Source organism: Clavelina lepadiformis, chromosome 2, assembly GCF_947623445.1.
Source record: "Clavelina lepadiformis chromosome 2, kaClaLepa1.1, whole genome shotgun sequence".
Lineage (NCBI taxonomy): Eukaryota > Metazoa > Chordata > Ascidiacea > Aplousobranchia > Clavelinidae > Clavelina > Clavelina lepadiformis.
The window spans coordinates 22,497,766-22,522,590 of record NC_135241.1 but is presented as its reverse complement, the minus strand read 5'-3'; the positions used below and the strand labels follow the sequence as shown (position 1 = coordinate 22,522,590).

The 24,825-nt window shown below is 39.9% G+C and overlaps 2 protein-coding genes across 4 annotated transcripts; one reads left to right on the top strand and one right to left on the bottom strand.

The window, feature by feature from the left end:
• The first annotated feature begins 563 nt into the window (after positions 1 to 563).
• LOC143447079 (uncharacterized) lies at positions 564 to 10,297 on the top strand. Of its 3 annotated transcripts, none has more exons than XM_076947011.1 (20): positions 564 to 719; positions 1,838 to 1,988; positions 2,085 to 2,218; positions 2,294 to 2,405; positions 3,444 to 3,690; positions 3,923 to 4,066; positions 4,226 to 4,354; positions 4,718 to 4,777; positions 5,016 to 5,125; positions 5,306 to 5,375; positions 5,946 to 6,079; positions 6,161 to 6,332; positions 6,552 to 6,762; positions 6,958 to 7,099; positions 7,338 to 7,762; positions 8,019 to 8,160; positions 8,754 to 8,947; positions 9,174 to 9,260; positions 9,448 to 9,648; positions 9,723 to 10,297. In XM_076947011.1, exons 1-20 carry the CDS (start codon positions 657 to 659, stop codon positions 9,927 to 9,929), a joined length of 3,135 nt encoding a protein of 1,044 aa, XP_076803126.1. In that variant the 5' UTR covers positions 564 to 656; the 3' UTR covers positions 9,930 to 10,297. The 3 variants fall into 3 exon arrangements, with proteins under 3 accessions (XP_076803126.1, XP_076803125.1, XP_076803124.1); XM_076947010.1 differs by having other exon boundaries at positions 566 to 719; positions 6,179 to 6,332; positions 8,019 to 8,448; XM_076947009.1 differs by having other exon boundaries at positions 566 to 719; positions 8,019 to 8,448.
• A 1,257-nt stretch (positions 10,298 to 11,554) lies between these two features.
• LOC143446649 (uncharacterized) lies at positions 11,555 to 20,554 on the bottom strand. Its single transcript, XM_076946387.1, has 2 exons — positions 19,612 to 20,554; positions 11,555 to 12,691 (listed from the first exon to the last, which is right to left on the bottom strand). The coding sequence occupies exon 2, from the start codon at positions 12,653 to 12,655 to the stop codon at positions 12,137 to 12,139; it is 519 nt and encodes a 172-aa protein (XP_076802502.1). The 5' UTR covers positions 12,656 to 12,691; positions 19,612 to 20,554; the 3' UTR covers positions 11,555 to 12,136.
• Positions 20,555 to 24,825: the final 4,271 nt, after the last annotated feature.

The following is a 24,825-nucleotide window of genomic DNA, read 5'->3' as shown; positions in this document are numbered from 1 at the left end:
TTTTGTTTAAAAACAAATTTTTAATTTTGTAGCGCCGTATAGGCATCGTTTGTTGTTTGAAGTTGTTAAGGTCCCAACGCTATTAGTTGCAATAGATTCAAGTTGGGCTGATACACTTTCGATTTTCGTCTTAAACATTATAAGATTGTGTAGAAAGCATCGGGTAGTCTTCGTGTTTCTTTTAAGAATCAACATTAATCATGTGTGTAAATTTTTATTCTGCCATTAAAGTGGTATCTGGCTATTAAAGTGGTACCGGTAAACTAATGTCAGAATATGGTAGACCAGTAGCCCGCCTAGCCTATAGGCTATATGTTAGCTTTTCTGCTTATACTGTAATCTGTGAACTAGACCTTGCAGACTATTATGCTACATACAAGGTAGACTATTAATTCGACAAGCCTATTTAGGCCTTTGAAGAACCAAAAAACATGTGAAACAAACTTAGAGCTGTTAGACTAGTTTGAGATGAACTTTACCCACATGGTGAAGTTTCAGTGATAGGATTTATATCGGTACATTAAATAGAACACCAATTTGCTAAAAATCTTAAATAGATTTGTATTTTTATGTTCGAAATAACTAAGTTATTGAATAAGAAATCGATAATGCGTTAGATCAAATGCAATCAGGCTTTTAAAACTTATAAAGTAAAAATGAATATATTCAAAGAACAAGGGGTTGATTTGGATGATTCACTAAACTATGACAGCATAAAGGTTTGTTGCTGTTTATAATATATTGGTTTGATGCTAGTTTAGTATCTGTAATTACTATCAGTAAAATTAGTTTTTTCTTTTTAACTTAATAGTTTATTTTGTGTGCATTACTTACTGTTGTTACGGCAGTGTGAGGATCACTAAAATACTTATTTGTATGATCCTTGAGCAGTGTTTGTTCCCCACAAGAAATGGAAATGACATTGACAAATTATATGGGGTGAAATTTATTTCAGCAAAACAATAGAGCTAAGTTTGGTTTTTGTTTGTTGCACAAAATATCATTGAATTCATCTGTATTAGTCAAATCTAATGCAAAGTCTCGCAAAAGTTGGTTTGTGTCACAAGAAAATCTCTAAACTTACAGCTTGCTTTACAAGCTTCTACCACTTTAAAATTGTTTCGCCTATTTGTCTATAATTCATACTCATGTTACATAACCTTGCTGCTCGTAACAAACTTGCTCCATAACCTTGCTACGATCACTACCAGTATGATGATGCTGTTCACTTGAAACTATTTTGCAAAAAGTCATGTTCACAAGATGTTTTAGTCACAAGATGTTTTAGTCACAGGACTCCAGGACCATTTATCAAAAGTAATTAAAGACTCTTGATCCAGTGCAACTAAGTTGACTTTTTTGCAACAACTCGTGCGGAGTTTGTAAAATTGTGACCTGAACTAAAGGAGAAATAGCTGTAACTGTTTCACCGAAAAAAAGTTGTATGTTTCACTTTGAAGCTGTTGTTTTTTCCAGTTCCTTGTTAACCAAGCTTCGAAACCGTAGCATTGAAACTTAACTTAAGTCTAACTTCAACTTAATCCGAGATAACTGTGATAAAAGCAAATTTCGAATGAGATCTTCTTTCCCAAGCCAGCTGCTTATCTTTAACAACAAGCTATGTGACCTACTTGTCTTGAAAAAGGCACTCACAAAAATATTTAAAATGTAATCAACCGGAAAAGAAGTACAGAAATCCAGAAATATTGATTAATATAAAAATCCCATCACACACAAAAATGTAAAACTAAATCAAGCAAGAATGCTACTGCTGAGCTATTCTACTCAGTCCATGCAATCAGCCTCTATAGTTTATTTTATGATTTTGTATTCCCAGGAAACATATCGAGTAGATTTTCCTCATCCAAATCCTGTATCTGACGAGGAAGAGTTTGTTACAAACAGTGGAAGAAGAGTTAAAAGCCGTCCCACCAATAACTTTAGTAATGCTAATAACAACAACAGCAATTGCCAACAGGAACTCAAAGGTAAGAAACCTTTTTAATCGACAAAGATGTACTGCTAGTGATGATATACCAGTGCATTTTTTCAAAGTAATGCAATGCACTTTGATTCCTTCTTAGGTCAGTTGAATACTGATAACAATGTAGTTGGCAATCAAGGCAATATCACACAAAGCTTGCAAGCTCAACTACATCTTAGCCTGGATCGATTGAGTGAAAATTCTTATGATCACGATGACTTAAATCGGATTAAAGTAATTTTGCTAGTTTCTTATGTTTTTTTTTTGCTGTGCATTATTGATGACTGGTTGCGAATCAACTTTTTTTAGGTGAAAAAGAATGGTAGTTATCACACGTCCTTTAAAACATATCCAGTTTTACCACCACAGCTTGGAACAGTTTATAATGAAAATGCATCGGAACAAATGTCCTATTCAGCAGGTGGGTCGTCTACTTTAATTTAGCGCCGAAAGATGACCAACATAAATGATAATTAGATATGTATATTATAACTAAAAATTATGCACACTGAAACTCTTTCTATCAAGAAGCGTTGTGTGATAGTTGTTTGCAACTGATAGATAAAGTTGATTCACTATAACAAACCAAACATTGTGTATATTTTGTATTGTTGGTATCATATTTAGTTGGTATTTTGTATTCATTAGTGTTTAGTTGATATGATATTACATTTACCATATCTTCTAATACATCCAGAGCCAGATAACTTCTATGAGTTATTGTTGTGTGTGACCACAAAGCACCTATAATTATGTCCCATTGTTTTATAATGAGCAGGTTGCAAAGATTTTTTCTCACTTTCGTGATACAGTGAATGTAATTGATTGCGTCTTCTTGCGTGTGTCCATTTCTAGTGGTTTTAGCAAACTTTTGGTTTTCATACGACTAAGATGAATAAATTTTATTGTGTTATTAGTTTGAAGAAATTGATGCAACGTTAGAATAGTATTCTGCTGATAATTTAGGAAATAGTTAAAAATATTGTGGATGCCACCAGGCGTATTAACAGCAAATATAATGCCCTACAGAGATAAATTTCTGCTGACGTTTTGTAAACCCATCCAAATTAGGTTTATTAAGCAAGCATTTCTAAATTTAAGTAATAGTATTTCTATACTTTTTGCTAATTTTTAATGTTCAATCTTGTCCTGATTAAGCTAATCCTGACCCAAATGGGTTAACGAAACGTTGGCAGAAATAAATTTCTGTATCGTACCAGTAAAGTGTTGAAATTGCTGTTTAGTGAACTATGTTATTGAAATTTGTTAACATCAGTCAATTATTTTTTGTTTAATATGTATTCTATTAAATACGCTGTAATTTAAAGTATGTTAAACATTGTCAAGAACTTCCGCAGTATGGCAGTGCACATATCAAATAGTGTTTACATCAATGCATGTAAAGTTAACATATGTATACCTGGAATATTTTAATTGGCATGATGTTTATATGTGCTAGGTGATGTGGACCATACATTGATTGGGAATAAACCAATGAAATTGATGAATAACGCAGTCATCCATCCTGTAATCCATCAAAGTTTATCACACGACTCTTTAGAAGAGGCAAAGCCACGGCCCGACTCTGAGGAAGACGATATACACACAGTAGTTGTGGAGGATTCATTATCTTTCGAAACAGAGGAGCAATATTTAACATCCGAAGAGCCATTGACCGCGTCCACAGGAGAAAGCAGCCAGACAGGGTATGTGCAGACAGGGCAATTTATTACAAAAAGTATTTGCTATATTTTGTTATTTTTGAAAGCTAAAACAACAACATTTTATCGAAAGTTTAGTGTTAAACTTACTGCATTGTGAAAGTTATGTTTTGTGTAGATTTTTTGAGGGTTTTCTTGTGTTTTCGTGCAACTGCTATAGTATGTCTTAGGTCAGAGAAGTGCCTTAATATGAACATAACTTTGTAAACGTTATCAGGAGAAATGGGGCCTCGTATGCCAGCAGTAATCCCAGAAGTGATCGTTACGCTTATTTAAGATACAACCCAGAGTGGCGAGGTGAAGTATCACAAAAATCCATTCAAGATGATGGGATCGTTATCGATTTTCAAAATGCACCTAAGTATGTGTGATTTCACTTTTTAAAACAGATTTTTTTTGTTGCAAAAGATTTTACCCCGCAGTTGTTCCTTTTTATGTTGTAATATTAAACAAGGCAGTGTTAAACAACTTACGTTTCCTACTTAATTTGTTATACTCCTGTCAACTACAATTTTTCCAGGCTTCCACCTGCCCCAACGAACCCAGAGAGAGTCCATGATAATGTTAGTGTGAAGATTTCATCCACGACTTCTTTAATAACAGATGGAGGAGAAATAACCATCCACAACCCTGATTTATCTCCCACCAGGTATTATTTCATATACACGGATTGAACACTTGCAAGTCGACATCGGTGGGTGATAGAAATTTAAGATACTAAGTGGGTGGTTCAGATTATTTTCGTTGCTTTCCTGTACTTATGTACTTCATCTTAAGCTAAATTTTCCTGTGCCAGTTTTTGTTTCGACTCAACTACTGTTCATGAAAAATGAATATTTTATAACCATCCTTTATTACACTGCTATAGTTTATAATTACGCTATAGATTGGATTATAATTTTTGATTGAAATAACAGACAAATAACAACAATATATTTGATATTGTCACCAGATCACGGCTATTTTTCAGCTTGTTCTTTCATAAATAATGACACCGTTTGTTCTGTTTTAGAAAAGAAGAAGCATTGTCACACAATCCCATGCATCCTCCCCATTCAGAAATGCTGCACAGGTAAATTTGAGTTAAATATCTAACTGACAGGTGATCAATTTGTCTTCGAGATCATTGGGCGCTGTTAATTTGTCATGTTGTGATAGTTTTCGTAATACTTTGCAATAACGTATTCTTAAAATTTAACTCAACTCAACCCACATGTTCTCATAACATGCTTTTATGCTAAGGTCTGGCGTTATAATATGTATGATTTCTCGGTTAAACCTTGACTGCATTAATCTACTTTTGAAAATAGAAATGCTCCCGTAAGACTGAGTTCGAATCCCGATTTGATGAAGAGAGTCAACGAACATTATGAAGAAGAGTTTAGGAAAATGCTTGAAAGTGAACACCATCCCACGATAGGTGAGTGCTGTGAGAAAATATAGTATCGCACGTAGTCATAACGTTCTGTTTAAAACATATTTTCATATTAATATTCCGAATAACAATATTATACATTTATTGGGTATTATTATCCAGCTATATCCTTTGTTACTAACCTGTGATAACTAAAGTCATTGCCTGGTTTGTTGTATTAAACAGAGGAGGAATCCCATTGGTCAGCATACCCTCCATCCAGTAACCGACAGACAGGAATAAACTCTGTTAAAAGGTTAGTGAAGCGATAAGTGTATGCTTTAAGAATAATTCTAACTAGATTTTAATAATGATAAATGATAAAGTTAACTAGATTTTAATAATAGTAAATAATAACGTGGAATAATGTTAAATAACAGTGTTAACTAGATCTTAACTCTTCTCGAGAGGTTTTGCACCCAATTTTTCAGGATTCTTAGCATTAGATATTAAATAATCCAGACATTTTTATTACGTAAAATCTCCAGAATTTGAAACTCGTGTAATGATAACACTGGTGCCATACTCATAACATTTCTTGCCAACATGGAAGTTTTTGTTATTCCCGATTTTTTCCCAGATTGATTGATTGTTTCTTGAGCACCTAATCGAACTTAAAATATTCACAACTTCTTAAATCTACCCATAGGCCATAATCAGATGTTTTATACTTGTGAAACTTGCTTTCCTTGTGTGAAAACCTATTCATAATTTTTGCATCGTAAAGTTAATAAAAATTTATCATCTAGTCCATAACCTAATATACGGTATATCTGGCAATGACAGTGACTTTAGCTGATTTGCTACATCCAATGCATTTAAACAGAACAAACTTGAAACCACCTGTTTCCTACCCAAAGTCCAAACCACCGCTGACAGAAATCAATGCAGAGAACATACAAAATAGGATGAACAACAACAGAAGCAATATAAGGAAAATAAACTTGAACCAAGCGAAAGGTACTGTAGTGTTAACAATTGCTGTTCTTTTAATTGATTTACTTATTGGTCGTAGACAGGTTATTAACATAATTTTCCCAGATAACCTTGTTTCATCAGATACACCCCCCAGCCAAAACAATTCACTCAACGTGTCTGCTTTAGCAAGTGAAGAACCCCCGCCAACTACAATGAATGAAGCGAAAGTGTTTTACCCGACCCCACCAAAGACCCCAAAAGCTGATAAAGATTATATTGAATATAACAAGTCAAGGTGCCGCAAAAATTATGATTGTTACAAATTTCGTGTGAATAATCCGCTATAGTTTAAGTTAAATACATCGTAAGACTTTGTTTAGGCGTAAAAATACGACGAGCAACGTTGTAATAATACATGCTTCGTATAACTTACAGTACCATCTATGCATTGCCATGTAACTCCATGTACAATAAGATCAACTGTGTGAGGTGTTGACCTTTTTTGGTCATGTAGGTTGGGCAGGAAAAGCAATTCCGCATCATATTTGGAAATGTTTGCCAAAAAAAACAGGAAGAAACAGCAACAGGCACAGATTGTTCAGCAAAGACCAAAGTCGGAGACCAGTAGGAATAAAGAAGGCGACCCCGGTCCCTCAAAAGCCCCCATGCCCCAGAGTGACGAAGCTGATCCCAATCTTACGTTGGAAGAAAAATGGCGCCTACAGGTGAATGATACTTCTATGTTTTCCGCTCTTTGTCTGCCTTAATTAGAAACCTGAGCCGCGATGTTCAGATTACCGCGGACAATTGAAGTTTTTCCCCGAGCTCTGTATTTATTATACATTGGCCACTATGTATGTATGACCGAATGGTTATAAAACAAGCCACGTTTTTATAACTTCTTTGCTCATTCGTTTCAGGCGCAGAAGTTGAAAGTTGCGAAAGAAATCAAACCACAAAGAACCCCACAGAGACAGACTTTGCGTGAAGTTGGCAGCAACAAAAAAGTGCCCAAGTTTGCACCTGAAGATATTACTGGAAATATTCAAGTCCTTTCACCAAGTAATTTTTTTAGAATTTTGCAATACTTACTTACTTACTTGCAGAGCAGTTCGCTTTGAAAATTAGTGAAAATATAAGCGAGATTGTGCTGAAAAAGTACCTTTTCATTAGTATTATGTAAACATAGAATAGTGTCTACATGCAGTACTCTGCAACGATTGGCCCCAATTAGCTTACCAGGATGCAGCATGGACAATGTGCAGATCTTATTACTTGTAATCTCTCTTGCTTTATGTAGATCGCTCGTTGAATTCGAAAAGTGTTTCAGAAAACACCACAAACATCTCAGTACCCGGCTATATTGCACAAATGCCTGGAAGTGGAAGGGACAGTAACTTTGACAACCACCCCGCCTTCTCTGTTTTCCATCGGGAAATTTCGCCCAGAAACCCACACCGTGCTTTAAGCCGAGAAGAAGTGAACCATTATGAGACAAGCCCTGATGCTCGCTACACCAACGATCATCCTAAAACGCACAACACAAACCATGGGGACCAAAGTAGCCCAAGACGTGATCAAAATGACGGCGGACCGGCAAGGACCGTTCAGACTTACCATGACCCGGAGCAAAGATATGGAACGCAACAGCGCAGAGACGCAGAAATGTTTTATCCAGTCAGACGGGAAAACTTCAGCAATCACCAACCTAGTCCTATAATGCAGGTGGGCAATGCTTTAGATATGTTTAGTTGTGCAAAACCGGTCTGTTCAGGTTGACAAAAGAACGACTCATCGCTTTTAATACCGTTAAGCGTAAAGTGGCTAATTAAAATTCTGTATCGCTAGCAATGGTTTCTGGTTTTGTTTGGACAAGTTGAGCGAAAAATAATGCGGACTATGATACTTTTGTACGCTTTGCTTACTTTACAGATTTTATTACTATGGTTCATTCTTAGTAAAAGTTTGATATATTATTAAGGCGTACCAACAAAGGCTGCTCCCATCACGTCCACCTGTGCACTACAACCAAAATTTTGCTTTACCCCCAAACCATGGGATTCCCCTGAGCCCCACAAAGATAAACGGAGATTTCACCTTTGAAGACAAACCCCTTTCATCGGGTAGGTTCCGCAGAAATTCAGACTCAGTGGTCCCATCCGGCCCCCTAAAACCCCTAAGTAATGAGGGGAAACATGTTAATTTTGCCCCAAATGTCCGGGGTCAAACCCCGCCCACCCCAGGGTCAAAAATCCCTGTTCCAGTTGGATCACATGTGGGGTACAGATATCCCGTTCCATTACCGCCAACCCCTCCTGGGGCAAAGCGTGGTAGGAGAGATCCCAGATCAATGGCCAGGAATTATGAAAACACGGAGAACTATAACAATGGATTATTTCCTACCACGCCTGGTGAGTAGTGAGAATGTGAAGCTCTTTGTAATTTTTATTATTTGTGTTGTATTGTTTAAGCAGCAAGTGTTAACATTCCACAGAAAAAAAATTTCCCCCGTTTGCGAATAATATTTAACTTCCATTTCTGTTCTTAGCTTGGTTTTCAGTTTAATGATACTAACTTACTGTATGTAACATTAGTAAGCTACTGTATAGTTACGAGTACTTTTGAGTACCACAAAAATTAGCACTTTGCTCGATTAAGACAGCTTTGCTACTAAGTAACCGTCAAATTTACCGTGGAACCGCTGTCGTTTTTCCAGCTGTCCATCCGCAATTGGTACCGGTTTTACCCCCTATCATCGGGGTCGTGAAAGAATCCCCGCGGCCGAACGATAACAGTTACGACAGTGGAATCGTGGAGCATTCGCCGAGGAGGAGCTTATCAGATTCAGAAGAAGGTGGTGGAAGTTATTTGTTGCAGTACCAAAGGAAGAAACAAAAACCCGGCTACAAGGTTCTGCTTCTAATGTCAGGATGATTCATAAGATTATCGGCTTTTCATAATGGTCGATGATAGTTTTGAAATTGAATGACGTACTTAAAATGATCGAAAATGGAAATACGAATCGTATAATCTTGTTCCTAAGGACCGGCTTGAATTGACAATTCTTGGCTGGCGATTAGGCTCGCAGTAGTTTGTTTGACTTGAGTTTTCTGTCAAATTTAACTTCTGTTTGCAGCGTTACACTTTGTCTGATTATAAAAATCTCAAAAAAGACGTCAACCTCGGTGGTCTCGGTCCCGATTTGACCGCGGCAAGATCAAAGGTAATCTACCGTTTGCTACAAGAGTGTTTCCTGTTTTTCCATTTATATGATACTTTGCTGATTTGTGGTTGGAACACAAACAGAGTTTTATAAAAATTTTCATAAGCTGTAAATAAGACGTTGAAGATTTGCATTTTGGGTAAACGGCGTGAGATTTAGAGTTGTTTGCTAAACCGTCCACGCACAGATGGAGAAAGTGGAACGCGCGCGGAAATACGCCGAATTCATCCGCCAGGAACATAAACACAATACTGTGGTGACCGCTAGGAATTCCTCGCAAGAGGAGGATACGCTAGTACACTCTAACGGGGATGATGGAAGACAGAGGTTCACCATGGCAACGGAGAGCGAAGAGAAAAGGCGAGAAATAAAAGAAAGAAAGAAAAGGGTAAGTCCGCGCTGGCGAATTTCTGCCGCTGATACTTGAAAGACCTTGTAAATGACTTTACTTATTCGACTTAGGCTATGGAATACGCCAGGCGGGTTCCAAGACCTAAATTACCACCGCAAGCAAGCCCCTCACATGACGATGGCAATCACGAATCACATGAAAAAGATGAGACAATGACTGACGCGGTGGACTGGGAACTGCTGAAAAGTCTCCGCGAAAGACACGAGCGGGAAAAAGCGATGTTGGCGCAGTTTTCACCCGCCAGCAAAGTGACATAGTGAACAGCGCCCTGCAGTATTTTTGCCACATCCTTAGGCTTACAAGCGCCACTGTGACACAATACTTCAAGTTCAAGTGTTGAAATAATGAATTGAATGAAGTCTTTGCAGTGATTTCTATACTTTCAACCGTCAAACTGCATGTACAGCTTATTTAACTTAACAGGCGCTTAGTATATCTATAACAGTAGCGATTATTTTTCTATGGAAGATACTGTGCACTACAGAAATATACCTTCTAGCATTTTTACTCTTGTTTTCAACTTTTAAGCGACTTTCGAAACGTACTGTGCTTGTAATTTTAAAGAAGTGTTCTATATTCTTATCGACATCTGTTTATATTTCGCTAATAAAAGATGGTTATTGGTTTTTGTGGTGGTTTGCAATTACTAATAATTGGTTATTAACAAATGTATAACAACCAAACGACACCCTAATCAATTGAGGCTTTGTTGGACTGCACAGGTCTTGAATATATTTCAACAGTTGCTGACTCTTCATGAGTTGTATCTCGTGGAAGAAGAAAATGAAGAACGCGTCAGCATTTGCAAAGTTTGCCTGATGCTAAGCTGTGGCGGTTTCAACAGGAGAAAAGAGAGATGTTCTCCGCTTTGCTCCATAAACTCAGGTCATCACCCGCTTGCCTCCTAAATGTAATTGTTGTTGAAAGAATGGGAGCCGAAGCAGTGCAACATACATAGCCAGGAATATATGTAAGTCATGACTACACTTCTTCAGCAAATAGAGGCTTCTCAAGTGCCTTTTATATAAAGTGTGATTCTGTGATTGTCGGAGTATGAGTCGCAAAGGGTCAAAAAATGGGTCGCGTCGAGACGACGTAAACCTACGTTTGTAATAAAATGCGTTGTTTCATGGTGAGTGGACCACACTACCACTACTGGTATGTGTCTGTCTGTAGCATAGGCTTATAGGTACTTCAGAAAAGAGTAGATTGATGACCTTGCTAACGACCTCAGCAACTTAGGCTCCTGAAAAAATCATCTATACAATCGTTATTTTTTCATGTGAAAATACGCTGTTTGAGGCTTTGGTCGGCGAGATGTCCACCAAACTCGGATTTGGGTCGCGCCCTAAAAAGTTTGGGAACCGCTGTTGCAAATGATTGAATTTTGTGCTGGCTGGAAAACGTTTTCATTTGTTACCTGAACAACCGGAACAGAACAAAAATTTTGTTCAACGAAGCTATAGAAACCAGGCTAAAAAGAGTTTACGACCTGTCAATGAACACATTATCATGTGTAGAGGTTGGGGTCGTTTTAGGATGTAGAGGTTGATGCCGACAGATGCAGATACAGATGCAGAGTTTATCGGTCTTAGCTTACGTTACGTTATTGACTTAGTTAACCTACTACATTAGTATCTGACTCTATTGTTGCGTGCGGTTAGAATTCTCTAACCTTTCTGATAGCCGAACGTTCTTATTATATTATAACAAATACCGTTTGCCAGAAAAGGCTTTTATTGTAGGTGCTGTACACTTTCTCAATATTACAAATAACCGAGAACACAAGTCATGTGACTGTTTACACGATGTCTACTGATTCAATCACCACAACTACAGTAGTACGGTATTACATATGTCTATAACTTCGCGTCTGTGACTGAGGTTCTGAGGCTCTGAGGCTCTGAGGCTCTGAGGGAGTCTCACACAAAAGTTCAAGCTTATAAAACGTGCTGCGATGTGGCGGAAATATATGACAAAAAAGGCATGAACATTTCAAAGCGTGTGAACGTGAAAATCGGTGTGTTTGCAATGCAAGTTAAATTTGGTTAAGTTGGAAACAGTTACTTGGAAGCGACCTGGTAACGTACTAAATAAGGAGCTTTCACACGAAGTTATTCGTAGCAAGTTTTCAAATATACCAACGGTAGTTTGCAGTGTTCTGAAAAGGCAAGTTTTAAACTCCATTTACTAGCTGGAAAACTCTTTCATAAGAATGATGTGGCGGGACTGAAAGTTTAAAAACTCCAATTGTTCTGGAAAACACATTTCTACGAAAGACGTAAGGATTTTACAAAAGCGAGCCAAGCCGCCACATTCCTCCCCCGCTACGGAAGGAAAAAGATGACAATTAACATGTAACGTACTGAAGGTGGCAATGGCGAGCAAGCACAAACAAAAAACTGAAGTTATATACAAATGAATGAACTGTAACATATGCTTAAAATAACTGATGGTAATATAGCTACATGTTGGAGGGTATCTCCAAGATTAACCGGGCATGCAAAAATTGTTTGAACTGTTCGTATTCCAGGGTTTTGTCCTTAACCCCGTTGGATATATACTTCATCAAGGGGGCCATGTGGAAAGCAGGTGTGGCTGCTACCATGGTAAGGATTTTGCTCATAAACTCAAAATCAGGAACCAGCTGGAACAGTTCATCCAGCTGCTGGAACCAAAGTAGTAGATCCTCAGCCGAAGTGGTTGGCGGCGCAGGAACCGCAAGGGTCGGCATTGTAACGGTTGTTTTAAACGGCCGAAATAGTCTATGTACTGGTTGTAACACCGTAGCTTGTATATCTGCTAGATCAGCGCTCTGGGGCATGGGGGCAGGAGCGCCTTGCTCCCCAGGTCTGACGATCGGCACATACGGCGCGGGAGATGATTGTTGAACCGGTGAATCGGGTGAGTCGGGAATCATCTCAGTAACTGAAGTGATTTCGTCAATTTGAACGTCAGCGGAGGAATCAGGTACCGTCGACATACTGAAGTGGTTTTGGCAGCAAAGTCTGTGGAGAAACTAAAGGGGTAGAGGGTAAATTTTTTGCAACTGCACCTCCCCCTATTGAGGTGGGTTGAAACAGCTAAACTCATGCGCAGGAATAGTTAGCATGCAATAAGGCGGGAAAGGTGAAAACGATACTAGCACAAGAATAAGCTACTAAGCATGCAACGAAGCAAAACGGTTACAAAATCGAAAGCGGCGACAAGGGAAAACGGCAAAATTGTACATGCAAAGGACATTATCGGTATTGAAGCAAGGTGATACACATAGTGAAACTTAAAGTGTGTGGGTGCTCGCGAAATTATCACGAGAAGATGAAGCGGGCGGTGCGTCATCAGCAGATCCGGACGGAGACGGTTCATCACGAGAACGCCGAGGCAAGGGCAGCGGTTGTGGTAGTTGTGGTCTTGCAACTGGCGCCTGCTGTTGGTGGCGCCAAGCGCGGACACGGGATACAAGGGATCTGGCATACTGCAAATGGTGCGGAGACGATCGGATAAACCCGATGGTATGGAAGAGGGCCCACATCATGGCAAGGAGTTGCAGGATGAATATAAGGGCTGAGAGAAATGGATTCGTAATCTGCGACAGAGCAAGGAGTAACGTTTGTTTCGCGGCGTGTGCGAATGTGTCTGCGACGTAGGATCCGTTGATCATAGTTTCATCAGTAGTAGTAAGGCTTGTCATGACATGTCGCATTTGTTCCTTGAGAAGGTTGGCTTCAGACATAGAGCTGAGCAGCGATTGAAGATCAGTAAACGAGTCAGAGTCAGGTAGCTCGTTGAGAATTTTCTCGTAGTCGGGTGCCTTGTAGTTGACGTGTATAGGCGACAAAGGTAAGTTGAGTTGATGCACCTGTACATGTTCGTGCGATAAAGTATAGTTGTGATACAGGACAGTGTGTCCCAGAACTCGGAAGACAAAACTTCTTGCTGGTCGATACGATTCCAGCAGGTGAACTCCCGGTAAGACAATGTTGTCTGAAATGAGTTGGCCGTATTGACTGTGGCCGTTTTGATCGCGATATTTGATGAGAGGACGTTGGCTGAATGCGTTTCGGTACGCAAGTGACGGTAAGACGGTACCGTTGATAGAGTGACATGCTGCTCTGGACATAAAATCTCCAAGGCTGGAACCCATGGTTTGATGTCCAAGAGTAGTAGTGAGTATCTCAGTAGGGAAGATCTTCCCAATTGCTTTGTAGAGTGTGCCAATTAGCTTTGTGAGCTGGCAATGTAGGAACTTGTTCTCTTCGTTGAAGGTAGTAAGAACTTCTGAAATAAGGTCGTCCTGTTGTGTGTCGAAGGTTGCAAAAAGTCGCTCGAATTGAGAGTATGGCGTTCGAAAAGGGGCACGCCTTAGCCGGTTAGGACGAAAAAGAGCGAGTCTGTCGAGCTCTGTACATTGTTGGTAGCGAAAGATAAAGTTGTTGTTGTCGCAGTGAATGTGTTTGCCATAGCAGTTTTTCGCACGAGAGGAGCATTTCCTCCAGTGATGTACCGAGATCCCGAGATCAGGTAAGGAAACTCTATATAAGGACGTAGAGTTGTAATGGAGGAGCATCTTGTGAGTCCCGAGAGACTTGGTTGGTGGGCAGTTGATATGCGAAGGTACTCGCCATATAAACATACGATTGCCCGTTAAGCAGTATCCACGCCCGATTGAGCACGATGCAAGAGATCCAAGAGACGACGTCATTGTGTCCGTGACGTAATCGTAGTAAATTGTAGTGTGAAACAAGAAGTCGTTTGTTACTGTTCCAGAAGCTGAAGTCGGCCAGACAAACTTATAATGGACTGCATTGCGTGTTGAGTACGCCGCAGGGTTAGACAGGATCAGCGGTCCATGTGATGAAACGTTGGTTTTATTCCACGACGAACATTCTGGGTTGTACGGTGGGTGTGCGTCAAAGGTGTTGGCCGATTTTTGATAACTCCCAAAAAAGAAGTAAGTAGTGCTCCAGGAAGTAATCTGTGAAGTGCAAACTGTTGCAGGAATCTTCTGGAGATGCAGATCTGGAGCAAACACGGTAGCAGAGCAGTTGTGTATGGAGAAGGGTGTCTGCGTTTGACAATGTATGTCGTCATCAAAGGTATATAACCCGAGAGAATGCGAACGCTGACATAACAGAAATTTCTGTGTATCCGGATGAAGATTCGTCTGAGCGGCGGATGTGAACAAAAAGAAACATGTAAGCAGCAGACAAACGAACATGTTGTTGTTTAGTCAGAGAACCGTTTCGGTGGAATGATTTTGCGACCAGTCCGAGAAGTCTTTACAACTTCAGGCGGTTTTATAGAAGCAGGAGCAGTGACAGTAGGTGGTGTCGTTTGCTGTTTCGCTGAAGTAGCGGAGACTGACTGAGGAGCAGGGTGTCGAGTCTGCAAAGAAAAATTTTGTTGATGCGAGGAGGATGGTGGTGAGGGAGCATCAATATCAATTGTATAGCTAGGTTTGAGACGGTCGAGTGAGACGCGATCCGGTTTGCCATGACGGGATATTACAAAATATTTTTCGTATCTTTCCAATACTGGAAAAGGACCAACATAAGGGCGTTCTAACGCACGTTTGACATGATCGCATCTAACATAAACGCGGTCACAATGTTTCAAATCCGGATGCACGTAGGACTGCATGAATTTTGTATGAGCGGTCGTTGGAGTAAACTGAAGGTCGTTGATGAAGTCTCGGTAGGCACCGAGGTAGCTGGATGTAGGAACTGCAGAGGCAAGCTTGGAATCAGAAAAGAAACCACCTGGGAGCCGTAAGGTGTGTCCAAAAGCTAACTCAGCAGGTGTACATTTCAAATCCTGGAGATAGCGATTACGCAGAGCCAAGACAATAAAACCTAATTTGTGAAACCAACGTTCAGGTTCGTCTGAACACTTGATGGCGCGCTTGATCTCTGCATTTGCGCGTTCTGTAATTCCATTGGAAGTGGGGTGGTAAGCTGTAGTCAGATTGTGTTGAATACCAAGCGAGCGCATAATTTCTGCCCAAGCGGAACTTATGAAACATGGTCCACGATCACTTGTGAGGATGATTGGAACACCGACCAAGGAACACCAGAGATTAACAAAGTAAGCAGCAACGGTTTCCGTGGTGGCATCAGGGATTGGTATCGCTTGAACGAAACGCGTATATCGGTCGATACACGTAAGGATGTATTTGTAACCATGGGAGGTTGGTAGTGGTCCAATCAAGTCAATTGCAACATCAGAAAATCGTCCGTAGGGAATTTTAAATTTCCCCGGTGCGGTTTTAGTGTGGCGAAAAATTTTTCCTTCCTGGCAGTTTGGGCATTGTTGAACCCAGGTAGCGATTTGTTTACACATCCCTATCCATATAAATCTTTCCTTGATGAGCTTAATTGTGGCCTTTTTTCCAGGATGCGATAAATTATGTAAGTGCAGGAATACTTGACGTTGGAAGGAGGAAGGAACTAGAACACGCTCTGTGTCAGTGGACACGTCACAAAGGATGGTAAGGTCCTTATTGGGCAGCTTGCAGTCCTGGAGTTTGAGTGATGTTGTTGCGGTGCGTAGTCTTTGAATAGCAGGATCATTGGCTTGAGCTTGTGCTATTTTCTCATACTCTAAAGGAGGCGGAACGTCCGAAAGAGTATTAATGTTGGGTGCCGAAGGTTGAGACCTTGACAAGAGGTCCGCCACAACATTGGCAGAGCCTTTGATGTGCTCAATGGTTGTTGTATATTCTGAAACAAACAACAATTGCCGGAACTGTCTTGGAGAGTAATGTTCGGAGAGCTTACCGAGACTTGAAACCAAAGGGAGATGGTCTGTACGCAAAGTGAATTGTCGGCCTGTCAAGAAGTAGCGGAAATGACGTATTGACTTGTAAGCGGCCAACAGCTCTCGGTCAAAGCAACTGTATTTACGTTGAGTAGCGTTCAGCTGTCTTGAAAAGAAGGCCAAAGGAACAAGTTGATTTCCTTGCAATTGCTCTAATGTCGCTCCAATACCGGTCAACGAAGCGTCAACTGTTAGATAAGTTGGAGCATGGAGTTTCGGAAACGCTAAAGTGCTAGCATTTGCAATAGCTTGTTTGCTGCTGGCGAAGGCGCATTCGGCTTCGACATTCCATGTTAAAGGGGCCGCGCGTTTGCTGCGACTGTTCGGAACTAGCTTGTAAAGCGGTTGTAAGGTTGTGGAACAATGCTTCAGAAAGCGAAAATAATAGCAATAAATTCCCAAGTAACGTTTCAGCTGTTTGCAGGTTTGTGGCTGTGGGTAATCAAGAATGGCCTGCACTTTTTCTTGAGTTGGTCGTATACCCTCAGAATTTATGTGATGGCCAAGGTAGTCAAGAGACTCGCGGTTGAATTCACTTTTGTCTAAATTGAGCGTTAAGCCAAATTCCTCAAGTCGTTGAAAAAGCAACTTAAGGTGTTCAAGATGTTCTGATAGGTTACTACTTCCAATGATGATATCATCGAGGTAAGCAAAGATTCCAAGGTGCTGAAGGGGGCGTACTACTTCCCCTATTAGTCTGGAAAAGGTCCTTGGGGCCCCCGACAAACCGAATGGGAGTCGTGTGTATTCGAATTGTCCTAGGGGGCAAACAAACGCCGTTTTATGGACATCTTCTGGAGCCACTTTTATTTGATGAAAGGCGTTTTGGAGGTCGCATTTAGAGAAGACAGTTTTACCATACAAAACCTCGGAAAAACTATGTAAGAACGGAAGAGGGTAACAGCTGTCGATTGTTTGTTTGTTGACTAATTTATAATCAACGACAAGACGATATTTATTGCCAGAAGAGCCTTTAGGAACGAGCAAGGCCGGACTTCCATAAGGAGAATCACTGTAGCGGATAATTTCTCGCTCCAGCAAGCTGTCAATTTCTTTCTTCAAGATCTGCATTGTTTCTGGGCTATATCGACGTGGACGTGCACGTACAGGAGAACCTGTGGTATGGATGTGGTGAACGATGGAATGCTTCACTGGTTTAACAGCTGACATGGGTTTTTGCAAGTCTGGAAATTGATGTAAAAGGTCTGCAACAGGATCTATCTGGCTGAGAATGGATATGCGAACAGGATCACTTTCAACAGGCTCTAACGTATATTGCTGTTGGTTCGGTACATCTATCAGATGCTTGGCTTTAAGATCCAAAACAAAGTTGTATTCAGTGAGGAAATCCAGCCCCAATATGCAAAAAGGTGTGTCCGCAAGCACAAATTCAAAGGGATAAGAAAAACGAGGATGAAGGGAAACATTAAGTTGTGTAGTGCCATACGTAGTAATTGGCGTGCTGTTAGCAGCGAAAAGCGGTGTTTGCGGTTTGCGGTTTGATACGTCAGCTAAACTAGCGGACAAAAGAGAAGTTGCTGCCGCGCTATCTACATAAAAGTGAATACTATTGGCGTGATCATATACAGTTAACAAGGGGCAGCCTCTTTTTATTGATGATGCGATCGACGGGACTGACGGGGTTAATGTTGCGTCGATCGCCACGCGTTTTTTGTTGGGCGGGATTGGTTCTCCCACATGCTACAACTTGGGTGACAGCGGCGCGCATCCCTACCGAAGCGGGCGTGGTAATAACATAAGCCATTAGAAGCATCAGACGCGCAAGGGTAATTGCTACGTTGGTAGTCTGGTTTCTGAAATGTGGGGGATGAATGTAAAAAATTATATTTGCGTTGGTTTGCAAAAGAAGAACCATTTTGTCGGCGATTATCTCGATTAAACCCGTTGTTGCTGTATGATTTGTGAAACTGTCCATTGTTTGTGCGTGGTGATCGTTGTTGCCATGCTGAGTTAAATGAATTGCGTTGGTTTGGCGTATTTTGATTTGTGAAATTCGTATTTCTTTGCCCGGAGCTTTTAGATTCGTTGTTAGCGTTAGATCGTGTATAGCGCGGTGGTTTAGACAATTGAATTTGCTGTATTTGCGGTTGCATTGGGTAGTCAATGTCATCCGTATCAGTGATGGCAAGGGAAAGGTTGTGCGAAGAAGTTTTTGGTTGTTTAAGCAGCAAGATTTCGTGGGCTCTGCTTGCAAGGTTCTGGAGATCGTGATGTTCCACGCTGGCTAACGCAATTGCGACGTCTGGTGGTAACGCTTTAAGGAATTTAGCACGAATTAGTTTGACGACTGGCGGAGTAAGATTCTCTTGACCTACTGCGCTCATTAATTCGCGCATTAAATGTTTCGGGGACTGATCGTGCAGCGTCAGGTCCGCCAACAAAAAATCTAAATGGTCCTCACGTTTATCAAAGTTTCTCAAGATTTCATTGATCAATATGTCGTAGCAGTTCTGTGCTGACGCCGAAGGTAACCGAAGGAGCGCGAGGTCTTTCGCAGGAATTGCCTCTACCGCCAACAAGTAACGATTAGTTTGAGAAGTGATTTGATAAAGAGAAAATTTATGTTCAAGGTGAGAAATCCACGCTTCGGGATTAAATTTCCAAAAGGTAGGAAGTTTAACGTGTGAAAACAAATCGTTTCGTAAAGTATTGTTCTGTGGTTGCGCGTTTGTTGGTAATTGGTTACTAGTACCCAGACCAGACGGTCCAGCGGTGTCATTATCGGGAGAATTTGCAGATTCCTCCCCGTTTTCGTTCGACATAGTTGTATTATTAATTGACTCGTTGGAACGGTCGGTTGATCGTGTGCTCATGTGGTATTCTGTCTTAGCTTTGCCAGTCACCGAAGTAACTTTTCGTTGTGTCGGCGTGGGTTGTGACATTTATCAAAACCGATGAAAAATGTTTTAGGCGGCGCACCGCAAAAATTGTTCACAATTGAACCAAAAAATACTTTACAACAAGAAACTTTTATTTCAAACTGCAGCACAATGCAGCACAATAAGAATAGCTTAAGCTAATTTAATAAGGTACAAGCCGATGAGCATGCATTTACAAGCTATGGTTGCAAGTAGTTGTATAAAAAGTGAAAAATCCACTTACCAGTGAAGAACGGCTGTGCGAATTGCGAGAGTGTGAGAATTGAAACGCGTCGTTTTTGACACAAGATCGTCAGTGATCACTAGAACGTCGGTGGTTTATTAGAACGTCGAAGCGTCGGGTTGTCAGTAGAACGTCGGGTTGTCACCAGAAATGTAGAGGTTGGGGTCGTTTTAGGATGTAGAGGTTGATGCCGACAGATGCAGATACAGATGCAGAGTTTATCGGTCTTAGCTTACGTTACGTTATTGACTTAGTTAACCTACTACATTAGTATCTGACTCTATTGTTGCGTGCGGTTAGAATTCTCTAACCTTTCTGATAGCCGAACGTTCTTATTATATTATAACAAATACCGTTTGCCAGAAAAGGCTTTTATTGTAGGTGCTGTACACTTTCTCAATATTACAAATAACCGAGAACACAAGTCATGTGACTGTTTACACGATGTCTACTGATTCAATCACCACAACTACAGTAGTACGGTATTACATATGTCTATAACTTCGCGTCTGTGACTGAGGTTCTGAGGCTCTGAGGCTCTGAGGCTCTGAGGGAGTCTCACACAAAAGTTCAAGCTTATAAAACGTGCTGCGATGTGGCGGAAATATATGACAAAAAAGGCATGAACATTTCAAAGCGTGTGAACGTGAAAATCGGTGTGTTTGCAATGCAAGTTAAATTTGGTTAAGTTGGAAACAGTTACTTGGAAGCGACCTGGTAACGTACTAAATAAGGAGCTTTCACACGAAGTTATTCGTAGCAAGTTTTCAAATATACCAACGGTAGTTTGCAGTGTTCTGAAAAGGCAAGTTTTAAACTCCATTTACTAGCTGGAAAACTCTTTCATAAGAATGATGTGGCGGGACTGAAAGTTTAAAAACTCCAATTGTTCTGGAAAACACATTTCTACGAAAGACGTAAGGATTTTACAAAAGCGAGCCAAGCCGCCACACATGAACACAACGTTTAAACTAAAATTAACGACACATTGTGTGGTGGTAAAAAGTAGCCAAGAAAAATCAACCAAATGCTTTGGAATCAAACTTGGCCCAGCCACATCCCAAGTGTTGGTTTATTTGGATATACTGCAAGAAACACCGATATTACAAATTTCAGTAGCGTCATGTGTTCAAATCCAAGTTTGTGCAATGTTTTGTGGATGCACACACAACGTTTAGAGTTACTCTATATGACAGTTAAACATTTGTCAGAAAAGTGAATTAGGCTATGTCGTTACAGCTTTGTTAACACTACTGAAAAACATACAACTTGCTCTAAACTATAACCCTTACTCGGTAATTCTTTCTAACTGGGCTACGTTCCGGTTCTTACCGGTTCTTACCGGTTTTAGTCCTGTTCATTAATTTTTAAACTGAGGTATACGTTTGATCAGAGTGAGTTGTTTGTACTTATAAAGCAAATTATCGTGAGTGCTACTGATAAGAACCTATCGAGTGTATACATATAAGTACATTATATATATATATACTTACCAGGGGACCCACCATCCACTTGACGACAAATTTCCTCTGCTAAAAAAAAGTCTTTTTCGAATCGCCTCCATAAATCCGATTTTATTGACTTTCACGGGTTCAGCTAATTATAACTACTTCACATGCGGTGCGTTGTTTCTTCACCCGTTGTGATACAAAACGTTTTTGTAATGTTTCATTGATTTATAAAACTAAGTTATGTCTTGTAACGTTGTCATGTAAAGGCAATGCTTTGTCTCCAGGCATCGCTTTGTCTAAACAACAAACAAAAAGCAACAAAGATTTCAGGCATAAATACGATCGTTTGCTTCATATTTGGTCGCTGAATGTTTCATGCATTTCTTGCATTTGAATCGAATTTCCTGAGTTTGAATCGAATTTCTTGCATTTGAATCGAATTTCTAGGATTTGAATCGAATTTCTTGAATTTGATTTTAACCGCTACTGCTTTAATAGGTACCACAAATGCAAAGTCTACGTCATTCATTGGTATATAATAGGCAATGAATTTTTTTTACATGCATTGAGATGAGAAATGGCCCCATCTCTTTGATTGTTAGTAGTTAACGACCGGTATGCACGACCAATCACTACAATACCACACACATACTACACGGGATCTGGTTGTTAAACAAACACTATGTTGTAAAACACTCTTTTTATCTAGTTTCTACCGGGACGTCGTTCCGGCCAATTTCCACCACTATTTGTCACCGTTAATACCCAAAACCAATTCATATTGTTATGTCACAAACGCTAACGCTCCATTGAAATGTTTCGCCCAACGATTTTGGGTAGCCTTGCGTAAAGATTTGAGCAACACGGGCTTAGAGGTAGCTTTAGAATGTTACAGCAGCAGACAATCAGAGATTACATATTGTTTAGAAACATGGCAGACAAACGAAGAAGTGACTGTAAAACGTTTCAATGTGACGTACCTTGGTTAAATCTTGGATAAAAGAAAGTTTGATCTGCTAAAAGAGTGCAGCTGAAATGCACATTGCAACGGTTGGACGTAAAAGAGACTTAAATGTGAATGTTAACCGTGCGGCGGTATACACATCATAGGTAAAAAAAGAAAAGAAATGAAACAGGATGAAAGTTACAAAGGAAACGTACGTTATAAACCGATATTGCAAAGTCCAAAAGTAAAAAGGATGTGTAGAGAAGGTTTTAATTGTCTAAATTTCCAAAACGTAACCGGAGTTGTGCTAAAGTAAAAGAAATTTTTGGCTATTGTAAAGGTAATCTTTATGCGTGGTCCCAGTACAGGATGTGTGGAGTTTCTATTAATTTATATGTTGTCATTTTGTCATTTCAAATGTTGTGTAGAAAATAAATCATTCACTTTACAAACAGAAGATTTTGCAAGGCCTTCATATAATGTAACTACAACAGCAAAGCTGCGGCCAAGATCATTTGACAATGATAACATTGCTTGCTTGCCGGTTTTGGTTTGATGGCGGGATTAGGCTTGTAAATGTTCGCATTTCTCACTGGTCGCCTTAGTTAAAAGAAAAGCGATTAAGAAAGTCGAAAAAGGAATGTTTTGCCGTGTCAGAATTGGTTTAATTGTGAAAATTGACTCGTCGTACCTTACGTCGAGTAACGATAAAAAGTCAAACAAACTTCGGCCAACTTGCCATGTTTATGGAAGTTCTTGAATCACGTACGACATCACTTCAAGTTCCACCGAAACTTTTTTGCCCCACGTTCGTTTCATTGAAACCAGGATATTACACAACAAACATCTCAGACTCAGTTGTAAATATGTAAGATGTGCCAACGTCATATCAAATAGCAGCGAGTGAGCAATTGAGAACAGCAAACAATTCCATCAGAACTCAAAGGCTCAAGTCCGCATGAATTCCAAGCCAGTGTGGAATCACTTACATTAATTGTTTTGGGCCTATTAACGATATAAGTTATAAACTTATAAAGGAAGGGAAGATTTTATGTTCAATCGTTGTTAAAGGTTAATTAGTTAAAAGAATGGGTATGCGAAAGTTGACTTCAGCTATTTAAGATTTGATTGAAGTGAGATCTAGATTAGAAGGTACATTTGGGTGAAGGTCACGTTAACAAGAGAATTTGAACAAAGGCTTTGAATGTAGAAATTATTCCGGTAATATGGTAACATTGCAACCGCCTAAAATGGAATCTTCAAGTTGATTTTTACAACTCGTTGCGGACACACAAACCGTAAAAAGCCGATAACAACAAAGCTAAAGAAATCCCTTATGCTTGGACTAGCCTCAATGGAAAAAAACGACATGAACCAAGTATGATTGTGCAGTACAGTATATAAAATCACACCACTTACACGTGTGTTGTAGACCGTTATGTTTTACCGCTAGAGGCGCAATGAGCAACTCGTGTGCGCCGTGCGGCGTGGTCGGAAATTTAGTTCAATCTCATAATAAAGGGTCGTGGTTATGTGTTTGTTATTATCAAGTGTATGTGACGTTTTAATGCCTTTGATGTCATAAAGCATTGTCTGAAAAAGGCTTGTTTGACAAGCATTAACTTTATTTTAACGGTGGTAACATTACATTTAACAAAATTGCACGCCTTTATTTACGAACTTAATGAGTCATGAAGAATGCTTTTCATCTTATAATGACCTTGTGGAACGCTCAACTATATATATAAGTCTTAAATTACGCTTATGCTTCTGTAAGAAACTCCAGGTTGCAGCTTTTAGCAGTTTGGACAATTTTATAGATTCCAAAATTTAGGCACAAATTTCAAAGCAAAAGTGATTAATGTGCTGTAGTGTTTATTTAAATCGTCGACGCACGAGCTTGTTAAATCCGCGGACAGCTGATTTCCAAATGATTGATGCGTCTAACCTCAAACAACTGAAAATCTGGACAAATTTTGCAGGAAAGTTTTGCTCAAAAACCGAACTATTCTTGGACCTAGGACCAGAGATGGCGCCAGGCAAGGAATGGTGTCGACACACCTTTGCAAATGCCTACAATTGAAGTGAAATTGCCGACAGCTACATTGCCGCTTGTTACTTGGTAAAATGTCTGCGCCACATCACGTTGGTTCCAAGATGTTTCTTTTCAAAATATTATCCTCTTCCGACCTTCGTTCAAACAATATTGATAGAAGCCATTGTTTCTTTGTAGTTTTTAAACTCACAACTCACAACTCACTAGACTGATGTAAATCCCAACAAATCGTAAAGAAAAACTGGCGATGGTGATCATACAAATATTAGAATCCTTTATACTCTAATCTAAACCTAAAGGGCCCCCAAAGAATCTCGTGGCACCACCTCTGACCATAAGAACCTAATCCAGGACTAATCTTTTATTTCCAACGCTTTTGACGAGTGTGTTTTTATTGAACGAATAACTTTCAGCGGTTTTTGTTCAATTTTATTTTCGGACTTTGCACGTGCTGATGAGTTGCAGTTTACTTATCACGTTACATTGTGTGGATTAATTTACGTACACTGCGTTGCTTTATCGAGTTATATAGATATGAACACAGCTACCATCATCTCTGATGATAATGTTATGAACTGAAGTGTATAAATGATTTTCTAGGCCAGGTTTTGGCCGAATATGTTGGTTATCCGGTATCGATACAGATATTTTCGGTGCTCTGAGAGAGAACTTGTTTGCTTAAGTTCGAGCTCAAAGGCAATGTATTGAAGAACATAAGCGATCTATGCGAAGTTGTCATTTTGTTTTTCTCTTTTCCACAG